Source organism: Heloderma suspectum, chromosome 2, assembly GCF_057233095.1.
Source record: "Heloderma suspectum isolate Gila_16-S chromosome 2, 16-S_ref, whole genome shotgun sequence".
Lineage (NCBI taxonomy): Eukaryota > Metazoa > Chordata > Lepidosauria > Squamata > Helodermatidae > Heloderma > Heloderma suspectum.
The window spans coordinates 29,395,528-29,418,913 of NC_139459.1; the positions used below are offsets into that span (position 1 = coordinate 29,395,528).

At 46.4% G+C, this 23,386-nt stretch overlaps 1 protein-coding gene across 1 annotated transcript in view; it reads right to left on the minus strand.

Annotated features, from left to right (window-relative positions):
• C9 (complement C9) overlaps window positions 1–23,386 on the minus strand; it is a 37,414-nt gene that overhangs the window by 6,374 nt on the left and 7,654 nt on the right. The window contains exons 3-9 of the mRNA XM_084833130.1: window positions 20,732–20,876; window positions 19,172–19,319; window positions 16,113–16,251; window positions 12,281–12,763; window positions 9,369–9,609; window positions 5,593–5,712; window positions 3,843–4,024 (exon numbers count right to left, since the gene is read on the minus strand). Of these exons, the coding sequence (XP_084689256.1) occupies window positions 3,843–4,024; window positions 5,593–5,712; window positions 9,369–9,609; window positions 12,281–12,763; window positions 16,113–16,251; window positions 19,172–19,319; window positions 20,732–20,876 (1,458 nt within the window). The remainder of the gene's footprint in view (window positions 1–3,842; window positions 4,025–5,592; window positions 5,713–9,368; window positions 9,610–12,280; window positions 12,764–16,112; window positions 16,252–19,171; window positions 19,320–20,731; window positions 20,877–23,386) is intronic.

Genomic DNA, 23,386 nt, shown 5'->3' on the forward strand with positions numbered 1-23,386 from the left:
CTCAATGTTCTCCATCTGTACAATGGAGTAAATATTTGTAAATAATGTAAATATTTTCTAGAATGTCTTCTCTATGCTTAGCTCCTTAGGCATATGCTGCAAGTGTGTGATTTGATCCAAGTCTGCAGCTTGCCTCACTTTCTTGAGTTAACCACTTTCTATGTACTGTGTTCCTAATTGTGGCAAGAGTTATACTCTGGATTATTTTATATGTGATATTATGTGAGGGTGGCACTGCTTGGCAGCAGGGAACTTAAAAGAATGTGTGACTGCTATATACGTCAGGGAAAGATACAATTTTTGCACTGGGCTCCATCCTCAGGGGCTTTTCCCAGGCACCAGAAGTTTTGATTTCAAGAGCTGGCAAAGTGAATCGATGGTAGCTCACTAGCTTTCATCTCACTCAGATCCTGAGGTTCTTGGTGATGGGAATATTTAGTAGCAGTGCCCCCTGTTCAAAAGGCAATTAGCACAGAAAAACAAAAAGGCAAAACAGAATGAGTGCTTATCAGTTTCACAGGCACACAAGGCTATCTTACAATAAAAGGAGACCACAGCTTTTTTTGGTGAAGAAAAGGTAAAATGGTTTCCCTCACAAATGATCTTGCATTTAAATGCAGGTTCAGTTTAAAGTTTCAAAAAGATGTTTGTTTAGTCTATTCTCTTTGAGAAATCATGGAGGACGGGTGAAGTGCCAGATGACTGAACACGGGCTAATGTTGTCCCTATCTGCAAAAAGGGCAAAAAGGAAGAACCTGGGAACTACAGACCAGTCAGTCTGACATCAATCCCTGGGAAAATTCTGGAGCAGATGATAAAGCAATCCATCTGTAAGCACCTTGAAAACAATGCAGTGATTACTTGAAGCCAACATGGATTTGTCAAGAACAAATCCTGCCGGATGAATCTGATCTCATTTTTTGATCAAGTAACCTCCCTTGTGGACCTTGGGAATGCTGTAGACATAATATACCTCGACTTCAGCAAAGCTTTCGACAAAGTGCCTCATGATATCCTGATGAGCAAACTAGCTCAAAGTGGGCTAGATGAAACAACGATCCGGTGGATCCACAGTTGGCTACAGAATCGGACTCAAGGAGTGCTTATCAATGGGACCTTCTCAAACTGGGGAGAGGTAATGAGTGAGGTACCGCAGGGCTCAGTCCTGGGGCCAGTGCTCTTCAACATTTTTATTAATGACTTGGAGGAGGAGGTGCAGGGAATGCTGATCAGATTTGCAGATGACACAAAATTGGGCAGGATAGCTAATACTTTGGAAGAAAGAAACAAAATTCAAAGTGATCTTGATAGACTGGAGTACTGGGCAGAAAATAACAGAATGACATTTAATAGGGATAAATGCCAAGTTCTGCACCTAGGAAAAAGAAACCAAATGCACAGTTACAAGATGGGGAATATGTGGCTCAACAACACTACAAGTGAGAAGGATCTTGGAACTGTTGTAGATCACAAGCTGAATATGAGCCAACAATGTGATGTGGCTGCAAAAAAGGCAAATGCTATTTGGGGCTGCATTAATAGAAGCATAGCTTCCAAATCGAAGGAAGTACTAGTTCCCCTCTACTCAGCACTGGTTAGGCCACATCTGGAGTACTGTGTCCAGTACTGGGCACCACACTTTAAGAAGGATGCAGACAAACTGGAGAGGGTTCAGAGGAGAGCAACAAAGATAATCAGGGGACTGGAAACAAAGCCCTATGAGGAGAGACTGAAAGAACTGGGCATGTTTAGCCTTGAGAAGAGAAGACTGAGGGGAGATATGATAGCGCTCTTCAAGTACTTGAAAGGTTGTCACAGACAGGAAGGCCAGGATCTCTTCTTGATCATCCCAGAGTGCAGGCCATGGAAAAATGGGCTCAGGTTACAGGAAGCCAGATTCCGGCTGAACATCAGGAAAAACTTCCTGACTGTTAGAGCAATACGACAATGGAACCAATTACCTAGGGAGGTAGCGGGCTCTCCCACACTGGAAGCATTCAAGACGAGGCTGGACAGCCATCTGTCAGGGATGCTCTGACTTGGATTCCTGCATTGAGCAGGGGGTTGGACTTAGGGATGTCAGAGAATTCCGCCACGGATCTCGCCCCGAAATCCGTGGCAGAACGAAGCCCAAATGCCCCCGCACCCCGCGAAATGGGCCCAGAATGGAGCACCTACCTGCTGCCCTCCGCCCTGACTTGCGAATAACAGCCGCATCTGCGGCCACCATTTGCTTCTTCCATATAAACGTGATAGGCTACGTAAATACTTATGTAGCCTATCACGGCTAATGCAGGGACACCATTTGCATCCCTGCGGAAGCTATTTGTATATGCTATAGCTATTATATGTATTTACATAGCCTATCATGGCAAAACTAAGGGAACGCAAATGGCGGCAGCTACGGCGGCCGCCATTTGCGTCCCCCCCCTTTTTTGGTCATTTTAGCCTACGTAAATATTTACGTAGGCTAAAATGGCAAAAAAAAGGGAACGCAAATGATAGCTGCCGTAGCCACTGCCATTTGCGTTTGCTGTTGTTGTTGTTTTTTGCCGTGATAGGTTACGTAAATATTTACGTAGCCTATTACAGCAAAATACAGGGACGCAAATGGCGGCGGCTATGGCAGCTGCCATTTGCGTCCCTGCAGGTCTGCCCAGAAGCCAGATGTCCGGCTGCAGGCGGCCCCGGGTGGCGGCTCTGCAGAATGTCCGTGGAGCGGAGTTGGCCGGAAAGAATTTCGGGGGGAGGGACGGAGTGCCTCCCCCCCCCCCACGAATGTCACCCTTCGGAAAGGTAAGTGACTTTCGTACATCCCTAGTTGGACTCAATGGCCTTGTAGGCCCCTTCCAACCCTACCATTCTATGATTCTATGATTCTATTTTATGTTCCATTAGACCAGCAGCAGAGAGAGAGCAAACACACGAGCTACCAGCAATGGTGGAAGTCAAAGAGAGAGAGGGTCAGGGGAAGGAAGGGGAAGAACACAGGAAGCCACACTGTAGGCTATAGAGATTCTACGGCTAGCTGTGGTCAAAATTCCCTCAACCTTGGGGGAGCTGGGGGTGGTGACAGCTGACAGGAAGCTCTGGCGTGGGCTGGTCCATGAAGTCACGAAGAGTCGGAAGCGACTGATCAAATAAACAACAAAACTTACTGCAACACTGCCCCCTTCCAGTAACTTGCAGAAAAAGTTTGCAATATTCCCAACACTTGGTGCAAGCCTTGGAATCCCTGACAATCCTTGCAACAGATGCTCTAACTTGAAGGAAGAAATCAGGATCCCAGACACTGAAGCTGTTTCTACATGAGGCATTTATCGTGCACTCATGATTGGTCACTCACGGAAGTTTGCGGGTCCTATACACAATGTCATCCTCTTCCAGGGTACTTCCCGCTCTTTGCAACCCATATCGCATTGTTTTTCATGATGATGAAAGTCCGGCATTTTCTCTCCTCCCACTACAAACCATGGTAAATCTATGGTGTACTGATGAAATGGTGCTTTATCGCAAATAATAATACTACAGTGTCATCTAGTGGTTTTATAATGGAACGTATAGAAAAAAAAGGGGGAAACCATGTGGAAAGGAGCCAATTGTAATCCCACAAGCATTCTGGAAGCAGAAGCCCCAATAAAGTTATGGGATTTTAGCCTGGTGTAGAAGTGCTCTAAGTCAGTGATGGCAGTACATTTAAACTGATCATCTGGAAAGTCCCTAAAGAAATTGATAACAACTTGAACAACCAAAATTTTTAAATTGTTCTGGTTCATAAATTACCAACGCCTCCCAACACATCAGTACATAGGCATATAAAATTAGGTAGAAAATCCTCTTACATCTTGTTTGATCACAGAGGGAGAGTCTGGGAGCGTAGCAGCCCACTGGACATAATCGTCTACATCAACCACCCTTCCGTCCCTTGACAGCATTTCCTTCAGCCTAGCTAAAGCAATAGTCTTCCCCCCTTGGACCAGAGAGATCACATCATGGATAATGGGATTGCTGGTTGTGATGCTACCTACGAAAAAAAGAAATAGAGGTGAATGGATCAGGGATTCTCAGGAAGAATGGTACCACCACAGGCTGATTTCATTTTGCCAGAGGGATAATAGCAAAAAAAAAAAAAAAGACTGGTAGATCAAGTGCAGGGCAACCATAAAGGGCCGGCAAGCTTGGTCACCTGCCAAGTGCCCACGACCCAGCAGAGGGCCCACTGATAATTGCCCGGCCATGTCCCTGCTCTTCAGCATTGCAACCTGCTTCTTTGCCAACCTCTCGCTCCAGCCCAGACAACAGGAGTGATGCAAAGGAGGTGCAGTAGATGCCACTGCCTACATGCTCATTGGCTCTCTGCTTGGCCAACAAGCAGGTGGTAGCAGTGACAAGGAAGAGGAAGAGGAGCAGCAGCAGGTGACAGTGCTGGTCAGAAGGCAGATTCACTGAGGGAGAAGGTCCCATTGCAGGAGTTCAGCCCATGGTGCCTCCAAAATCTGGAGCCGACACTGATGAAGTGAAAGGTCATTTGATTTTCCTATTTCACCTTCACTTGGGAGGAAAGTAGTCATCGTCGTTGTTGCTGAGAAACAGGCTAGAGGTAGGCTAGCTGTCTGTCTGGAGATGCAGAGACACATCCAGGCAGCCTCTCTCAGACATGTTGGCTGGACAGAGGGAATTCAGCAGGTCTGCTAGGCTTTATATCCTTTGGTAGCAGCTGATTCGCTGTTCAGCATCACCTGATTTCTCAAGTCAGGAGGATCGTGGGCTACTGTGGCAGTCTTCCTCCTGGATAGGCCTGTAATCCCCTTCTCCAGCCGGCAGCCCCGGTGGCACAAGGAGCCAGAGCCCGATTCACGTGATTCCTGGTTTGAGCTCTGTGACGGGCTGACAGTGGCCGAGGAGTCTTCAGTAATCGGGACCATGCCTATGGTGTAGTGCCTTTCCGTGGCCAAAAATGTACTGCATGTCTAGGGGTCCTTTCGGTAAAATATCCTTTCTTCCATAAATACCCATATATTTGTCATAATGACGGCAATTTTGCTAGCGGAGCAATAAACACCCCCAAGCAAAGAGAGCTTAGCAAAATAAGGCTCAAGACAGTAACCATTTTAATGTGCTGAAAAGGGTTTGAACACATATATGCTGCAGGGCAAGGCATTTTTTTTTCAGGGCAGCTGTGTGTTCAGACCAATAACAACACACTTTAAAGTGTTGCATCTGTTTTCGACCTTTCGCACAGATGAGTACAGTTTGTTTTCCACACACAAGACAAGGAAGTACACTACCCATAGATAGAAGATTCACACAGACAAGCAAATCCCATTTTTGCTAGGTTCATCATGGCATTGGGAGGGTGTGGGGACAGCAGTCTGTACTTTACTAAATTGTGGAATGTATGTGCCAATGGGCGGGAGTCCAAGTGTAGATGTTTTCTTCCTTACATTTTTTGGAATGGTTAATGTGAAAAACAAGCCCTTGAATCTGTCATCTTAAATGCCAAGTTGGGCACCTAAAACTTCAGAAGAAAGTGGGGGCAAATGCACGTTTTTTGCATTTGAGCATGAACCCGTTTTTGTTTTTTTTAATTACCATGTAGAATTTTGTCGGTTTTACAGTCACGATTTCGACGTTCGGCATTATAATTTCCAGAGTCTACACCAATGTTTACGTTATAACCCAGGCAGTTTTTTACATCTTCAGTACTGACTCCTGAAAATTGTTAATAAAGAAATTATTATTGCCGGGAGGAAGGAAAGGTGGAATAACACATTTCCTGAATCACAGAGTGCAAAAGAAGGCACAAGGAAATTATATCCAGGAAGGCAATCTAGTTGTATTCATAAAACAAGCAATAAGGGCATTCAAGTATTGACCTATATATTTTTAATCCCACCTGGCTTTCATCCCTCTCTGATTATTCACAATTTTACAACAGTCCAATATAGCAAAATTATAGCCACTAATTAAAAGCCAGTTTCGCTATTTCATAAAAGGTTGTGACATCAATCAATCAATCAGTCATAAGCTGATAGCCATAATAAATACTGGAAAGGTAAAGCAGAAGAAGGAGACATCCAGGTGCATCAGGTTTTTGTTTTAATTGAGCCAAACTGAATTCACTTCAATGGCAGCATAAACAGGATTCACGTTCTTACCCAGCAATTTATAAAGGTTTGCTATGGTTGCTGCTTTCACAATTAATTTGCAGCAGTTTGAATAGATGAGGTTGAAACTGGTTGTTCAAGAGGTAAATTCATTTATTTATTGGGTCCAGGGCGGCATCAAGGGTAGGCATGGTGAGGCACCTGCCGAGGGCCCACACCCCAACACGGCCCACTGTCAAGAGCCCCCCGAAGTTGCTCCTCCTCTTCACCACTGCAGCCTGCTTGTTCACCTGCCTCTCACCCTGACTCAGACAATGGAGGTGGTGAGAAGGAGGAGCAGCAGATGCCACTACCCATATGCTCCCTGGCTGTCTGCCTGTCAAGCAAGCAAGTGCTGGCAATGATGAGAAAGAGGAGGAGGAGCAAGAGTAGGGATGTACGAAACTCCCCTTACCTGGCTCCGCCGGGTTCCGCTTGGGGGGGGAGGTGCTCCATCCCTCCCCCCGGAATCCTCCCCCCCGGAATCCTGGCTGGCCGGCTCTGCTCCATGGGGATTCTGTAGAGCCGCCGGCCGGCTCCACCAGCAGCCGGACATCCGACCGCTGGCTAGCAGGGATGCAAATGGCAGCGGCCGTAGCCGCCGCTGTTTGCATCCCTGTAGTCAGCCGTGATAGGCTACATAAAGACTTATGTAGCCTATTACGTCTGGCTTTAAAAAAAAAAATGCGCGTACGCAAATGGCGGTGGCTACGGCCTTATTTTTGGCCGCCTTAGTCTGCGTAAATATTTACGTAGACTAAGACGGCGAAAATAAGGGGGAAAGCAAATAGCGTCCGCTATGGAAGATCTGCCCCAGGTAACTCTCGTCCCCGGGGGGATCCGCGGGGGGGGGGCGGCAGGCTGTAACCAGTGCATTCGGCCTCACCAAGATCGTGGCGGAATTCTCTGCCATCCCTAAGCAAGAGCAGCTGTTGACGATGATGGTGAGAAGGCAGACCCCCTGAGGGAGGGGGCCCACTGAGGGTGTCTTTCCCAAAGGCCCTCGAAACCTGGAGCTGGCACTGATTGTGCCTACAGCATGGGGCAGGGGTGCAGTGGGGCAGCAAGAATTACACTACACCAGGAAATGGGTGACAAAGGCCATAACTTTACTGGTTACAGCTTGCCCACTTTGGCGCGACATAGGCATGGATGCAGACATCCGACAGCCCAAACGCTGACAGATGCAACCATGCACGCATGCTGGGAAACATCTGTGTGTGGAAGGTGATCACAGGCCTACCGTTGCATGGGCCAATGCTAAGGGTCATCACCCCCAGTCTGGATGTGTAGCAGGTGTTCCAGTCCCAGAGCTAGGCTGGGCCACACCACAAGAACTCTTAAGGGGGTCTCCCAGTGAGGGGTAGGGAGCTCACCCCTGATTATTCTATGGATCCTGCCCAATGCCTCCAGCACCTGCTAGAAAGCTGTAGCCATACTATAGTGAGCTCAGTGGAGGCTGTGGCTCCAATGTCAGGCTGGCAGTGAATCCGTTCCGGGTTTTAGTCCGAACCACTCAGAACTCTAAAGGCACTAGCCAAGATGCCTTGCACCTCGGATAGCTCCTTTACAGTTCTGGCCGGTTCCTACTGAAACTTGGAGCAGATTCACTGCCCCACTGACATCTGAGCCACCAGCATCCACTCAGTGTGTTGTAACTGAACGTACCACAGAGAACATTGCAACCTCCGGATCACTGAAGCCTAGCCTCTGTCCATAGCTAGCTGTTGCACACTTCAAGACAACAGCAACTGGAAAGCAAGTTGGTATATATGTATATTTCACAGTAAAATAGGATGGCTTTTGTTTTGCCATACAATTATATTGTTGAGGATAAGTTTTTCTTGCTAGCTGTGTCTATTTCTTTTGGGCCATATAATCAGGTATTCTTCATCTCATTATTATTGTTATCATTCAGTCTTTGGGGGTTATCCCTCTTTTCATAGTTTATTTTCACACCATGAATTTTGCTTATATAAAAGCACGTTTGATTCTTTTAAATGCACGTTTTATGTATTGCAACTACTTAAAGCATTGCACATGGGCATGGTAAGTCCTCTGGACTACTGTAACATGCTCTATGTGGGGCTGCCTTTGAAAACTGTTCAGAATCTTCAGCTGGTCCAGAATGCTATGGCCAGACTGTTGACTGGGGCTGGTTACAGGGAGCACATGACTCCCTCGCCACAACAGCTTTGCTGGCTACTGGCCTGTTTCTGGGCAGAATTCAAAGTGCTGGTTATGACCTATAAAGCTCTATATGGCATGGGACCAGGTTACCTGAAGATTACCTTCTCCCATACGAGCCTGCCCAGGTCTTAAGACTTTGGGGAGATGTTCTTCTTTCAGTACTTCTGCCTTCAGAAGCACATTTTGTGGTGGAGAGAGGGCCTTCTCGGCTGGGAAACCCCATTCTTATCTCCGATCAATGATGCTAAAGAGCAGGATATTTAAACTTTACATACCTTGAAATCATTGCTTGGAGATAATAGTGGGGTTTCTTTGCTTAAAGGTGAAAGAACAAAGCCTCCTGCCCAGTGACTCCAGTCTGGATCACTGTTCTCTGCAACTGCTTGCTGGGACTCTTTTCCCCGGAGCTTAGGTGAGCTGTGGGGAAATGTAGGTGGAGGCTGCATAGCCTCCAGTCACAGGCTACATGTGGGCTGCAGGCTGTGTGTCTCTGTTATAGATGAAAGCCTAACCTCCATCAAAGGCTTAATGTAGAGGGGGGCCAGTGTGGTGCAGTGACTAGAGAGGCAAATTAGGACTAGGGAGACGGAGGTTCAAATTCCCATCCATCCATGGAGCTCATGGGCTGATGCTGAGCCAGTCACTGTTTCTCTGCCTAACCTACCTCACAGGGTTGTTGGGAGGATAAAATGGTGCGGGGGACAATGCACCTCCACCTGGAACTCTTAGGAAATAAATACAGGTATGCCAGCCTGAGTTCCTTGAAGGAAGGGCAGGTAAAAATGGAATAAAGGAAGCAGTCAATATAATTTAAAGCACCCTCAACATAAAAGTCATAAGATGCAATGGGTGTCTTGGCTAAGGCCAAAGTTAAGCTTTTTGAGGGACACTGTTTCCAAACTAACATGGGTCATAGCCAGGCTCTAGTTACTGCTAACAAACCTGCATGGGTCATAGCCAGGCTCTAGTGTTACTGCTTGCCATCCCGGTACCTAGAATCCTAAGAGAGAGTCTTTCATTGTGAGCCCATACCTTCTCTTGACATAGTTTCTTGGTCTAGTACGTATACTAGATCATATTTTCCTCCCACTGTTCCCTTCTGTGCATAATGTGTTCCATGCGTTTCCAGAAATGTAAAGTACTCTCCCTTCTCGTATGTGCTGGGCAGATATTTTAAATCATCAACGAATGTGTCAGTCAGGCGGATATCACGTCTTCGCATGATGAATGATCCCAGCTCAAGGCTTGCTTTTACATGTAAAAATATTTGTTTCTGCAATGAAGAATGAAGACGTTTATATTGTGGCATTCTGCCAATGGGAAAACACAGGATTGGATCTTCTGCCACTTCTTGCACTGACAACTGCTTACCTGATAGGAGGAGCTGTACGTCTGTCTATATTACAAATGTAAACTAATTTAGGGAGCAATCCTATCAAGATCAATAGTCGCCTCTGACCCCAGGGGTGACCACCTATCCAGTGCAGGGTGGGAGGAGTGGTGAGGAGCAGATCCCCTCCTCGATCCCCCAGCCCTGCTTTTGCAGCTAGACAGCCAATTTCGTCTGTCTAGCTGCGGGACCTCGGAGCGTGGGAAGCGGTGGCCGGATGACACATAGGATGTGTCGTACTGGATTTCCGACTTCCCCACCCCAGGTCACCCCTGGGAATGCCCCATTTTCGACGCTCCATTCTGCTCTTATGAGCGCAGAGTATGGGGCTGACCCACACTGCCTACGAGGTGGCTTGGGAGGGGGAGGGGGTTGGGTCTTCAGGAACTAGAGCAACTGACTAGCAGCCATAGGATTGTGCCCTTAATGGTCAATGTTTCTAGGAAGGGATTTTGGGAACTGTAAAGGGATTTTGGGAACTATGCAAAGGGGCAGTTAGTTTGCCAGGGGTTTGGTGCCTTGTCAAAATTAACATTCAGAGGGTTCCTTGGGGAAACAGTGCTAGATCAGCATAGCATACCAGTGTGATCACCATCCTGCATCAAAAGCTACACCTACAAACATTCCCCCGTCTACTGTTAAAAGTACAGGGTGTGGGTGGATTATTTATATCTGGTCACCCTGTCTAAAACAGTCCAGTTTCAATCAACAGTGCCATAGGCTGGGGGTCTACCAAGGGTTGGTATCAACACTCAGCACCTTTGTGGGCCCATGTAAAGCCCACTGGTGCTAATGCCAATGCCTGTTTTGGTCCTCCCACAAATTCCCCGGGCCACAAGTTTACCTGGCAACAGCATCTGGGCCTGAGAACCCATCCACATTATTAAAATCTCCCACAGTGCCTTGGAGCTCTCGGTGGACCATTGCTCCAGGGCACTGTGGAAAATCTGAATGGTTGGCAACTTTCCACTGTTCCCAGGCTCACCTTATTCTGTGACTCCCCCCCCCCCAAAAAAAACCCCTGGAGTTGGCCTCGGTCCTAAATAGACATTAGAGCAGGGGTGTGTCCCCCTCCCTGTCATCTTCTCCAGCCCCTGCTGCACGGCTGAATTTGGCAGTGGCAACAACAACCCCCCCAGTGGTTTACTGCCACATATTGGTAGCAAATTGCTAGAGCGCCTTAAAAAGTTCAAACTTAACATGCTTTCAAGCTAAATGTGCCCTTTCTAAGGCTCCATAGCTTATTTTTTTCTGCTGCTGAATTTGGTGGTGCAGCAGCAGGAAACTCTAGCCCATCGGAGTGTGTGACTATGGAGTATAAAGTGGCCCCCAGACACTCTCCTTCCAAATTGCCCACCCCTGCATTAGAAGATGTGTGGTGTAAGATACTGGCGAACATTCACACAAACAAGTGCAGACATGCACGGCTGGATGCATAACTAAGCATTTCTATGATAAGTAACAAAAACACTATGGATAAAATCCAATTAAGTCCTACTTAGAGTAGACCCATTGAAATGAATGGGGCTTGGGTTAGTCATGACAAACCCAAAACCCATTCATTTCAATTGATCTACTCTAAGTAGAACTTATGTTGGCTTTTACTCTGTGTAAAACTAGTATATACAATAGAGCGGAAGATTCAGCATAGGGATGCTGGAGAAATCCACTATAACCGAAATGCGGTTGGATTCCTGAGAATCTGACCTGCGGGGTCCACAGTGGGCTGGTTCTCCCTGCCGGCGCATCTCCTAGATTTTGGCGTTTTCCTATTTGTAAACAGGGCAAGATACGCCAATTGCAGCTGCAATTAGAGTATCTTGTCCTGTTTACAGAAAGAGAAAAACCTGCCAAAATCCGGGGGACGTGCCAGGGGCTCTGGGGAAATCTGCTGAGCCCCAAGAGGGCCGGATTTCCCCATGATGGACCCCCCCCAGACCAGATGTTGGGGGATTCGCACATCCTTAATTCAGCATAACCCAGTACTGAGTGAAACGTAGCTGCAGATTCACGTAGGCAGATCCAAATGACACAGCCATGCTCCTTATTTCCAACTTGCACTTTCAGCGTTCTCCCCCAACTCCATTCCAGTTCATTTTAGTGGGGGTGGCAGCAAGGAACTGAACATCATTTCACATGTTTGTTTCCATTTAGTTCCTGAGGTAGGCCAACAATTTATGCATCTTGGGGTCACTCCTTTTTATGACTGGAGGCTCTGAGCCTTGGAGAGGGGAAACTTCATCTGTTAATCTTTGCCTCCCCTGCAGCTATGAAAGAAAGGCTCAGAGTACTTGTGTATTAAAAAAACAGTGGCAATCCCAAGGGGGGCCCTTCCTCAGTCTCTCTTCTCACCGCCATTGTCACTGGCTGCTCCTGCAGGATTACAGATTGTTCCTATGCATAATTACTTGGACGCCCCACTTTGTCCAGTGGGCCTTATTTACAGGTAAGCGTGCAGAAGACGGCAGTATTAGTGTATCTTTGTTCCTAATGGCAGGCTAATATCAAATCCCCTGGAATCATGCAAAGCTCTCCATATATTTGATAAACTTACCTTTCCTTTGGACTCTTTCAAGAAGTTACTTATATTGGTACTTCTGCTAGCTGCGAAGCCTACTTTCAAATGTGCTATTTCTTTTTTCTCAGTAGGCTGTGCGGCTGCATCTCCTGTCTCAGAAGGCTGTGCGGCTGCATCTCCTGTCCCAGAAGGCTGCGCATCTGCATCTCCTGTCCCCAAAAGTGGTTCGTATGCATCTTCTGTCCCCCAAAGCAGCGCGTCTACATCTTCTGTCCCCAAAAGCGGCGCGGCTGCATCTTCTGTCCCAGGAGGCGGCGCGACTGCATCTTCTGTCCCAGGAGGCGGCACGGCTGCATCTTCTGTCCCAGGAGGCGGCGCGGCTGCATCCTTTTTCTCAGTAGGAGTCAGTTTTAGAGAGAAGCTTGTCTTAAAAGACTGTTCTTTGCCACTGAACATATGTGTCAGTGACGTCACCTCGTCCTCATAGTACTCGCTTGTGAATCTTTTGTCTCCTTTTGTCTTGGCAGGGGAAAAATATAATTAAATTGGTGTTTTAATAAGGTATTTGAAGGACCGCCTTCTCCCATACCAGCCTGCTGGCACTTTGAGGTCATCAACAGAGGCCCTTCTCACTTGCTTTCACCAGCCTAATCCCCCTCAGCAGCGGACAAGAGAGAGGGCCTTTTCAGTGGTGGCCCACTACTCTGGAATTGGCTTCCATGAGGCGTTCATCAGGCCCCTTCTTTGCAGGTCTTCAGGAATGCTCTGAAGACCCACCTATTTTTGTTTGCCTTTCCCTAATCTGTGGACTGCAGGTTTTATTGGTGCAGTCTGCTTTTATAGTGCTTTATTGTAGTTTATAGTATATTTATTTATTGCCTGATGTCAGGGATCGGTCTAAGCACCTTGAGATGTCTGACAGCTCCGATTCTGAATCACAGTTGGAGCAGCAGCTAGATCAGAGGCTGGGGGAAAGACCCTCCCTAGTGAACCAAACCGCTGGAAGAGCCTCCCAAGACCTTGACCAACAGATGGCCCAGACTGAGTCTTTGCCCCCTCCCTCCACCATAAGATCACAAGTTCCCACTGAGGAGGAGGAAGAGGGGCATGACTTGAAAGATGCTAGGGCACGATGCAAAGCAAAGCGGGAAAAGTTAAGGGCAGGACTCAGATGATCCACCAGGATAGCCACTTTTGGAAGCCAACATAGGAGGGAGCCACCCTAAGGGAAGGGCATCATGGTGAAGCTAGCTTGGCCAGGAGGTTCATGCCCCAAATGGCCGGCAACTTTCTCTCCGTCTGGTTCGTCTCCTCTGCTTAGAGCCTGTTGATCAGAGAGCCTGGGGCAGTTTGACAGTTTTCCTTGACTCTGCATTTGTAGAGAGACTAGGCTCTAACAAAATAAAGTCATTTTGTAGCCTGAAGCTTTGTCTGTTCTGGTACTGATTGTGAAGGGAAAGGATGATCCATACCTGACACCTATTTGTACACTTTTGTATGTTTTCTATCTTGTATGCTGCCTTGAGAGGGTTCTCTCCTAAAGGCAGCCTAAAAATGATTGCAGATAAAATTATTAATTTATGGATTGTCACAGCAGTCCTAACAGGGTTGGGGTGGAGAGTGAAATGGTGGATCATCTGCCAAATCCAAAGCCATGTTGGCTCACACTGGCCAGAGCAGGCTTTGACCTGGTTCGCACATAATGAGAAGCCACCATGGGTGAATTTCCCTGCAGGACTTCTTGTCATGGTGGTCATTTTGAATATTCGAGCTGCAGTGGGGGTAGCTTTCCATTATGCGCAAACCCATAGAGGATGGGTTGTTGGGGTGATTGACAAGCCACCTGCAACCCTAAAACGGCCCATCGATTCTGGGCAGCTTTTCAACTGCCCTAACAACTCACTGTTGCTGGGTTCGCACATAACAGCAAGCTACAGTGCACCACCGCCATGGCTTGAATATTCAAAATGGACACCATGACAAGAAGCCCTGCGAGGGGGGGGGGATTCCCCTGTGGTGGCTTCTCATTATATCCAAACTGTAACAAGTTACATTCAAACTGTAATGAGTGTGAGGGGTAGATTGGGAGGTGGACTGATGTTTTTCATTGCTGGTGGTTCTCTCTCTCTCTCTCTCTTGTTGTTGTTTATATTTCCTCCTCCAGTTGATTTCCTTGCTGGTGTAGGTGATGGGCCTGATCCTGGGGCCTCTAGGAGAAGTAAAGGAGATATGGATCCATCACATCCAAGGGTGTCTTTGACCTGCCCCCAGAACAGCCCATTTGGGGGCCTCCCATCTGTCAAAATACCACTGGCAGTAGATCTACACCTGTGGAAATTTCTGTGGCCACACCAGGGGCTGCCATTGCAGACATGCCTCTCTCCAGAGGGGGAATTGCTTTCTGCTGATGGAGAGGCACTTCTGCCCCATCCAGCCAATGGATCTTGGGCATTAGGATTGCTCTGTGTAGGTTGAAAGACATGCAACAGAGTGGATCCTCTCTCTGAACACTAGAAATCTGGGCCAACCAATGAAATTGTTGGACAGCAGATTCAAAACAAACAAAAATAAATCCCTATTGTATTAGTTCCTTAAAATTATCTTGCTTATTAGCCAGAAGTCACCACCTTTTAAAAGTAAAAGAAACAGAACATCCAAATCAAAAATACACTAGCAGATATATCAATACGAAATACCACCTTTACAGATTAAAGGCAAATTTAAAACAAACAGCCTCTCTCCTTTATTTACAAGCATTATATAAAAATATCTAAAACTTTAAAGCTCCAAAGTATCAAATAAAATGATCCAGAGCATGGGACACCTAATCTTTGCTATCCTGGACTTGAATATTTTTTTGCTTCCAAAGCATATATTGAAACTCACAACATTTATTTATTTATTTCAGGAATTTAGTATCCCACCTTTCATTTTGAAAACACTATGGCATGACATAGTGTCATTCCCAGGGGCACCCTTGTGTGTGTGTGGGGGGGAAGCATTGGCCCCCAAATTGGCCCCAGAGGACCCTGGGAATGGTGCTGCTTCATGACATAGCATTGTTCCCTTGGGGCATTCTGTTCCTGGAATGTGGCCAGGCTGCCAAGGGAACAGTGGCAAGACATCTTTTATTTTATTTATTTATTTCATTTCTATACTGCCCAAGAGATGAAGCTGTCTGGGCAGTCTGTTGTTGTTAAAAGACAGACAGACAGACAGACAGACATTTCAAAAACCCTCTGCCATCTTATATTTAAGGTAAGACCACAACCACCATCATAACCCACCCACAAAAATATTAATTCAATCTTCTGCATTTTCAGCCCTTCATCTTCAGATGCCCTCCTCAAGATGACCCTGCCAAATGAGCTGAGGCAGATGGCTACTAAGGAGAAGGCCTTTTCAGTGGCGGCTCTCCCCAGAGAGGGTCACCTGGTACATTGTGATCCTTTCAGTGCCAGGTGAAGCCTTTTTTTAAATTCACACAAGCTTTTTAGGCATTCCGTTTTTTAAAACTCAGTGCTTTTTAGACACTGCTGCTGGTTTCTACTTAGATTGTATTCTGCTTTAAAACATTTTGGGTTTTTTTCCCAATAAGTTTTATTGTGTTTTTATATTGTTTGGATTTAATTTTTATTTTTTGAATTACCCAGAGAGCTTTAGCTATTGGGCAGCATAGAAATGCAATAAATAAATAAAGTTAGCAGGCAGGATAAGTTGAACTAGGCAAGGCATTATGGAGGAGAAAAGCACTACAGAGCTGCTGTTTTCAGTGGCAGCCCTGTGTTCTTTGCAATGCAGAGTTCTGCCCTAAAGCATTTACAGTAGCTAGGCCTAGTCCAAAAGATTTTACCCCCCAAAGGCTTACATCATAATTGAGCACTGCAACATTCCATGGCTTGCGATAGTATATGCCACTATTCCCATCACGGACTCTGTCACAGAGTCCATTGTAAAACTCATTGTAAAATGGGCTTTCCTTTGGCTCCATACCTAGAATGTTCAGACTGTGAGAATACCACAGAAGAAAAAAGAAGAGCATATTCCATTATCACATTTCTTTAAAACTGCTTCCCTAGCACACCATTCAAATATCATGCATTTTCAAAAAGGACCTAATTAGTGGAAGCAGCAACAAAAATAAAACAGTGAATGTCCAGCGTACATAAACATGGAGTAGTATGCATGTAGAGCTATTTCACATTTTGCACCATTTCCAACCTCCCAGCATTTTAAATAGGCATGTTCATTGTTGGTATACATCAACATCTATAGCTGACCACTTGCTGCTTCTTTCTAAAATCATGGCTGAATCTGATCCACGAGACCTGGATTACATGAATAGTAATGGCTGCTGCAATTGTTTCCAGTTGTTTATCAATAATGATATCTTCCATTAATAGAGGGATGGCTAATAGAAAAAGCTGTTGCAGAGGGCACTTAGGTGCAAGGTGACTTACTGCAAACCGCCCCCCATCCACACACCTGGGATGGAACTGATTTTATTTTAAAAGAAAAGACTCCTTAAAAAGTCTGCTTGTTTTAAAACTATATAAGCCACCTTTGAAGGTAAAGCCTCCCCAGTCGGTGTACAAAATTTAAAACCACAAGACACGATAAGGGTGCAATCCTATGGGTGTCAGATATTTGTAAATTCATTTACTAAATTTGCCTCTACGACCCTTGCTTACAGACTTGGTTCCCTTTGTAATCAGCCATAAATGTTATGCATTACACCAACTGATGTAATAGATTGAAAAAATTCTCTCTCTCTCTCTCTCTCTCTCTCTCTCTCTCTCTCACACACACACACACACACACACACACACAAAAGTTGTTTATCAATTGTAATTGTTTCTGAGTTGGTGAATTGAATTCAAACTAGAGCTGTGCACAAATGGCATCTCAGAATTCTATTTGGCCTCTGTTACTTGTGGGCAGAGAAATTAGGGGGACAATTTCACTGAATTTTTCCAGGGGAGGAGAAATTCTCCAACAGTTTCTCAAGATAGGGCTCATTCTTGGCAGGGGTTGTAGCACACATTCTTTCTTTCTTCCTAAGGGTTTTTGGTTTATTGCACTGCTCCTGCAGGTGGCAACAGCATCAACTGTGTTGAGGCTTCTGCTTTTTTGAGGCAGAATTTTGAATTTCTTTTGGGTGGTCTTTTTGAGCTTGTCTAATCACCGCGAGGCGGCCAAGGGTGCTGGGTGTGTTTTCTCTCTTTATTGCACATCTTTCCATTGCTCTGCAGCCTCCCAGGCCACCTGCACTTCCTGGACAGAAAAAGCCCTATGGGAGGAATAACCTCATGGTGTCTTCCTCACAATGGCTTTAACTGAAGTGTGGGAAGCTGAGGAGGCTGCAGGCTGCCACACAGATGACTGTACAATGACAGACAGGATGCTCACGCAGGATGCTCCTCAGCCACCTCATAAGTAAGGTAGCACAAGAACCCCAAACCCAGCCCATGAGAATTTCTCTGAAATTTCTCCTCCTTTGAATTTCTTTTCAAAAGCATTTTCTTTTCTATCATATTGAATCAGAGTGGCTGAAAAAAATATGGGGGAAATTTTTGGCACAGCACTTGTTCAAACATTGCAGCCACACTCGTCACTGGGTTACCCGCTGACTGAGCTGCAGCTTTGCTTGGTCAGGGGGCTGCAATCCTATGAGTTCTTAATAGAGAATAAATCCTATAGAAATTAGTGCTATTTATTTCTCTGAGTAAACGTGCATAGGACTGCGTTCTGAGACCTTCAGCTTTTGCAGTATGGGCCTTATTAGAACTGTCCATATCAGAAACTAAAAAATCAATATGACTCACCTACACACCTGTTCTGGACTTGAGGTCATTATTTATAAAGTCACATGAGAGGAAGGAGAGGCACAGAGGCAGGAAAAGGGAGCCACTTTTGTGAGCTGATGTCCCAATTGAACTGCTTTATGCTGCTTTATGGCAAGCTCAGCACTGTATCTGTATCAGAACTTAGATTGCAAAGTCCCCAGTCATTTGTCTCAACTTGCTTGATATAGTGACCTTGCTGAAGCAAAGCAAGTCCAGGCCTAATCAGTGCCTGGTTGGGAAATGATTTGGGGACTCTATGGCCATGTTAGCACAAACAGGCAATTAGCCAGGATTCCTGGCTTATTGTAAAGAAGCAGTGTGCTCCCTCCTTTGCATGAGCAGGTAAAACGAATGAAGAAGTGACAGCTTACTGTGACATTCAAATGTAGGATCCTAATGTGTTGCTCAAAACAAACAAAGCTATTGCTTGTTTATGATCCTGGCTTGTTTGAAAGTAACAAACTAGAATCCAGGGTTCAGATGTCATGATGATAAGCAATTGCTTCCTTGTTAGTTTTACCTGATCGTGAGAAAGGAAGCGCAAATTGGCTGTGTGCACTGGCACACTGTTAGTAATGCCAGGCTAAGCCTGGTTTATCATTATGTGCTAATACAAACCATGTATACCGCTCCATTTTCCATGGGAGAAAGCTGGTATCAAAATGCCATTAATGAATTAAAAACACACCAAGGGAGCCCTGCAGGAGGAAGCTATGTATATATTCCACATTTTTAATTCTATGAAACAGAAAGGGGGGAAATGTATTACCTATCATTTGATCATCAGCAATATGGTTTGTAGCTTATTCATAACGCACTGGAAATGTTGGAGATGAGCACAGATACATATACTCCAGAGAAAAGTCTAAGGAACATCACAGGAAGCAAATCTGTGGCCCCTTATTATAAAGAAGTGCATCTTTGTTTTTTGACCGGGGGGGGGGGTCATTTCCCTACACCCATTTTTAAAATGTGAGGAATATAGTGTCAGAGAAGTCATACACAAGTCAATGATGTAATGCTCATCAGACAATACCTGGTGCATTTCATGTACTTTTCATGTAGGCTTTCTAGAGCTTACCCACGGCCAGCTGTTCTTCCAACCTCTGATACATCGAGGATACGATCACGACAAGGAGCAGGGCGCATGCCTTCACAGTTATCTTCATCCGTAACGTCACCACAGTCATCTTCTGTATTACACGTCAACCTTATCTTTATACATTGTCCTAAGGGCAGAACAAATAACAGAACAGAAGATTTCTAGTTTGGGCCATTTGGTAGTCTTTATAAATTAAAGCATTACAAACAAGATCACAGACTGCCAAGAACATTAGAACACCTGCTTGGTTTCCAGAGTTCATTTGCTTGGGAGAAGATAGTGGGAACAGGAGACTGAATGATATACATCCTCTTGCTCTTTTAGTTGAGCCAAACCTCGCTGTTTTTCCCCCCAGAATTTTTGCCACAGAGGAAATGGAAATCTGCTTTTATCTTTCCATTTTTAAATGGGTTCTGACAAGGCTCATTTAAATATAATCATATCTGGCCAAGAGGCAAATGGAACAGCTTTCACCTGACACCTAAAGATTAGTAGGGTGTCATCGCAAAGAAGGCCCTCTCTCTAGCAGCCACTCCTATAATCTCTGAAGGTTGGGGGCATCAGGAGCAGGGCTTCAGCAGGTGATCTCAGTACATCTTTCAGCATTTGCCAAGGTCCACACCTCAGTACAGAACCGGCCCAAGGTATTTTGCTGCCTGAGGCAAAGGACAAGATGGCGTCCCCTTCCATTCCAGGTATAGAAACCAACTGGACTGGCACTTGAACCTCACTTCAACACTGGCAACAGGATGGAGTCCTTCATCATACCTGAGGGAAGCAGTTTAGTGCAGGGGGCGTAGGACAGGCTGTGAGGCACACACCCAGCTTTTTCTTCCTAAGAGAATAGAATGGCTGGGAGATGACCACTGCTGCCTCCTAGCATCTGCTGCCTCATTCTGCCTAATGATAGGGCAGGCCCTGCCTCAATAGAGGGCCCATTGCTCTTGGCACTGCTGCTCCTCTTCTTTCCATTGCTGCCTGTCAAGAGTGCCATCAATTCAGGACACTGGGAATGAAGTCCAGGGTCCCATTCACCAGAATGAGTTGCCGGGGGGCGGGGCGGGGGCGGAGAGAGCACAGCAGGACTGACATACCACATTTTTAAATAAGTGAAGTAATACATATTACCATCTAAAGAGAGGTGGGCAGTGCGCCATTAAATCTAGAGCCTGAAACTACCTAACTGCAGTATTGCTGCCTATTCTCTCCGTCTGACCCAGAGGGAGATGTTCAGCAAGTGAGTGCGAGACCGGAGTGAAGAGAAGATGCCTGTTTGCTTGGCTGGCCTCTCCTTCTGGGTGGCAGTATGCCCAGAGGGAGAGAAAATGGGTGATAGCAGGTAGGAGCGAGTGGCGGGGGAGCAAAGGCACCCCAGTATCTGGGTTCAGCACTGAATACATGGACAAGTTTATATGGGGGTTATGTGTAGAAGACGGGCTCACTGTTGACAGTGGTGGCACCTAAAGTATTACTTTAGCTTCCATTGTGTTGAGGTGAAACAACGATGACAAAGAAGACTGCAAGAATTGTAGTGCCTACCATTCTCACACATGAAGTCATTGCCACAATCAACTTCCTCTTCAGGGCAAGTGGTGTCTGGTACACAGCTCTGTCTGTCTCCCAGAGATTCCAGGCATGGCTTCCCTCCAAACTGTCCATACCTCACGACACTCCTTGAGCGATACTTTTGGAAAGATATAAGAACAATGACAGATACTCTAGAATGGGGTGGTGTGTGCGTGCGTGCGTAAAGCAGCTGTGAAAAATAATGTGCAAAATAACAGGGATGCAAACTTGTTGTGTTTCCACAATGGGTGAGGGAGTCCATTATTTTGTAAGCTGAGTTTTCAACTATGATTTGTTTTCATAGTTGAATACCAACCAACTGCATGAAGCAGAGGTCAGGTGGAGTCCACCTCACTAAGCTAGGGCCAACACTTTAATAGTGAAAACAGCTGGTGGAGGCTGATGGCTCCGATGTCAGAGAGGCAGTGAATCTGCTCCGGGTTTCCGTCAGAACCAGCCAGAACTCTAAAGGAGCTATCCAGGGTGCTCTGCACCTTGAACAGCTCCTTGAATATTGCACCTTGAATATTCTGCACCTTGAATAGCTCCTTTAGAGTTCTGACTGGTTCTGACAGAAACCTGAAGAGATTCACCACCCCACTGACATCAGAGCCACCAGCCTCCCCTGAAAACAAGGAAGTGTCTTGTGGCACCTTAAAGACTAACATTATTATTGCGTAAGCTTCTGTGGACACTGTCCACTTCATCAGATGCATGAAGGCTCAACCTCAAATTGGGCAATCTGTATACACGTGCAGGGGGGTGGGGTGGGGAAATGTAAACCGCGTTGTCAGAGGGAATTGAAAGGCAAAAAAGGTACAGTGATAATTACCTTAACAGTTGCCATTCACAAGATGTTGTTGGGCGATAACACAGTCGTAGGCCAATTAACACATTGAAATGCAGAATTGAAACGCAGGAAAGTGCAATCCTATACACACCTACTCAGAAGTCAGCCCCACTGAGTTCAATGAGACTTACGTTTGAGTAAATATGCATAGGATTGCAGCCTAAAACGTCTTGCTACAGCGTTCTGATGCCAATTCCTGCCTGCATCTCTCTCCCCCACCCTGCCCTTCACGCTGCTGTCTGTAGCAGGCCACTTCACCCTACAGCATGGTAGGGCCCATCCTGGCACTTGGTCATTCCACTGATGCTACTGCACTTATTCTGCCCACCCCCCCATCCATGTTTGCCAGTCATTTTGTGGATTGAGGCAGGTAAGCAAATCATGATTGCCTGGAGATCTGAAGGTTCACTATTTGGGGCTGGGCCTACATGGCCAGAGTAAGGGAAAAGCTCTGATCCAACTGTCACCTAGAATGCTTAACACATAGGGGTACCTGTGGGTACTTCTGTCTAATGACATTTATTGTAGGTTTGCTTATCTGAATGGGTGTATTCCTAATTTATCTTTCAAATTCCCAGTAAGTCACAAACAGCATTTCTTACTGTTCTCATGCTCTTTTATTCAATCGTTTCATATAACATATTATTTCAAATGGGGAGAGGGTGTCATTTAAAATGTGTACCTCATTAAACCATTTGTAGATGCTGGGTGCTTCCAGGCAAGGCTTTTATTGCCGCATCACCTTTCCCATAATTTGTTGTCATACGAAGCTGCCTTATACAGAGTCCGACCATTGGTCCACCTAAGCCCAGTATTGTCAGCACTATTTGGCAGAGGCTCTCCAGTAGGGATGGCGGAGAATTTTTCCCTGAAACTTCGGGGGGCCGAGCGCCAACGTGTTTGGCCCCCCGAACAAGTTTCGGGGAGAAATCCTCCGCCCCCCCGCCCCCCGCCCCCCCCCGGGACGGGACTTACCTTCCCTGAATGTCCCTCCCGGCGGCGGGACCGGCTGGAGGTTCGTCGGGTGTTCGAGCGGGGCGGGAGCGGCAGCCGGTCTTTCGACCGGCTGCCGCCCCCGCCATTGCAATAAAAGAAAAAAAAAAAAAGTCCCCTGATAGGCTACGTGACGATTCACGTAGCCTATCACGGCTAGATTTGCAAAGTCACCCGTGATAGGCTACGTGAATCGTCACGTAGCCTATCACAGGTGACTTAAAAAAAAAAAAAAGTATGTACGGATAATGGCGGCCCCCATAGGGAGCCGCCATTCCCGTTCCTTATTTGGTCGCTGTAGTCTACGTAAATGTTTACGTAGACTACGGCGAAAATAAGGGCAACGCTATTTGCGTTGCCCTTATTTTCGCCGTAGTCTACGTAAACATTTACGTAGACTACAGCAACTAAATAAGGAACGCAAATGGCGGCTCCCTATGGGGGCCGCCATTCGCGTATGCGCTTTTTTTTTTTTTTAAGTCACCCGTGATAGGCTACGTGACGATTCACGTAGCCTATCACGGCTGACTTTGCAGATCTAGCCGTGATAGGCTACGTGAATCGTCACGTAGCCTATCAGGGGGCGTTTTTTTTTTTTACTTCCGCGTTCGCGGCCGGGCGAGGCGAGGCGCTTCCTTCCCGGCCTGAATTTCGGCCGGGCGAGGCGGTTAGCCTCCCCCCCCGGCCTGAACTTCGCGGGGGGAGCAACGAAGTGCTCCCCCCCACCGCGAACAAGCTGCGAGAAAAGGTAAGTGACTTTTGTCCACCCCTACTCTCCAGAGGTT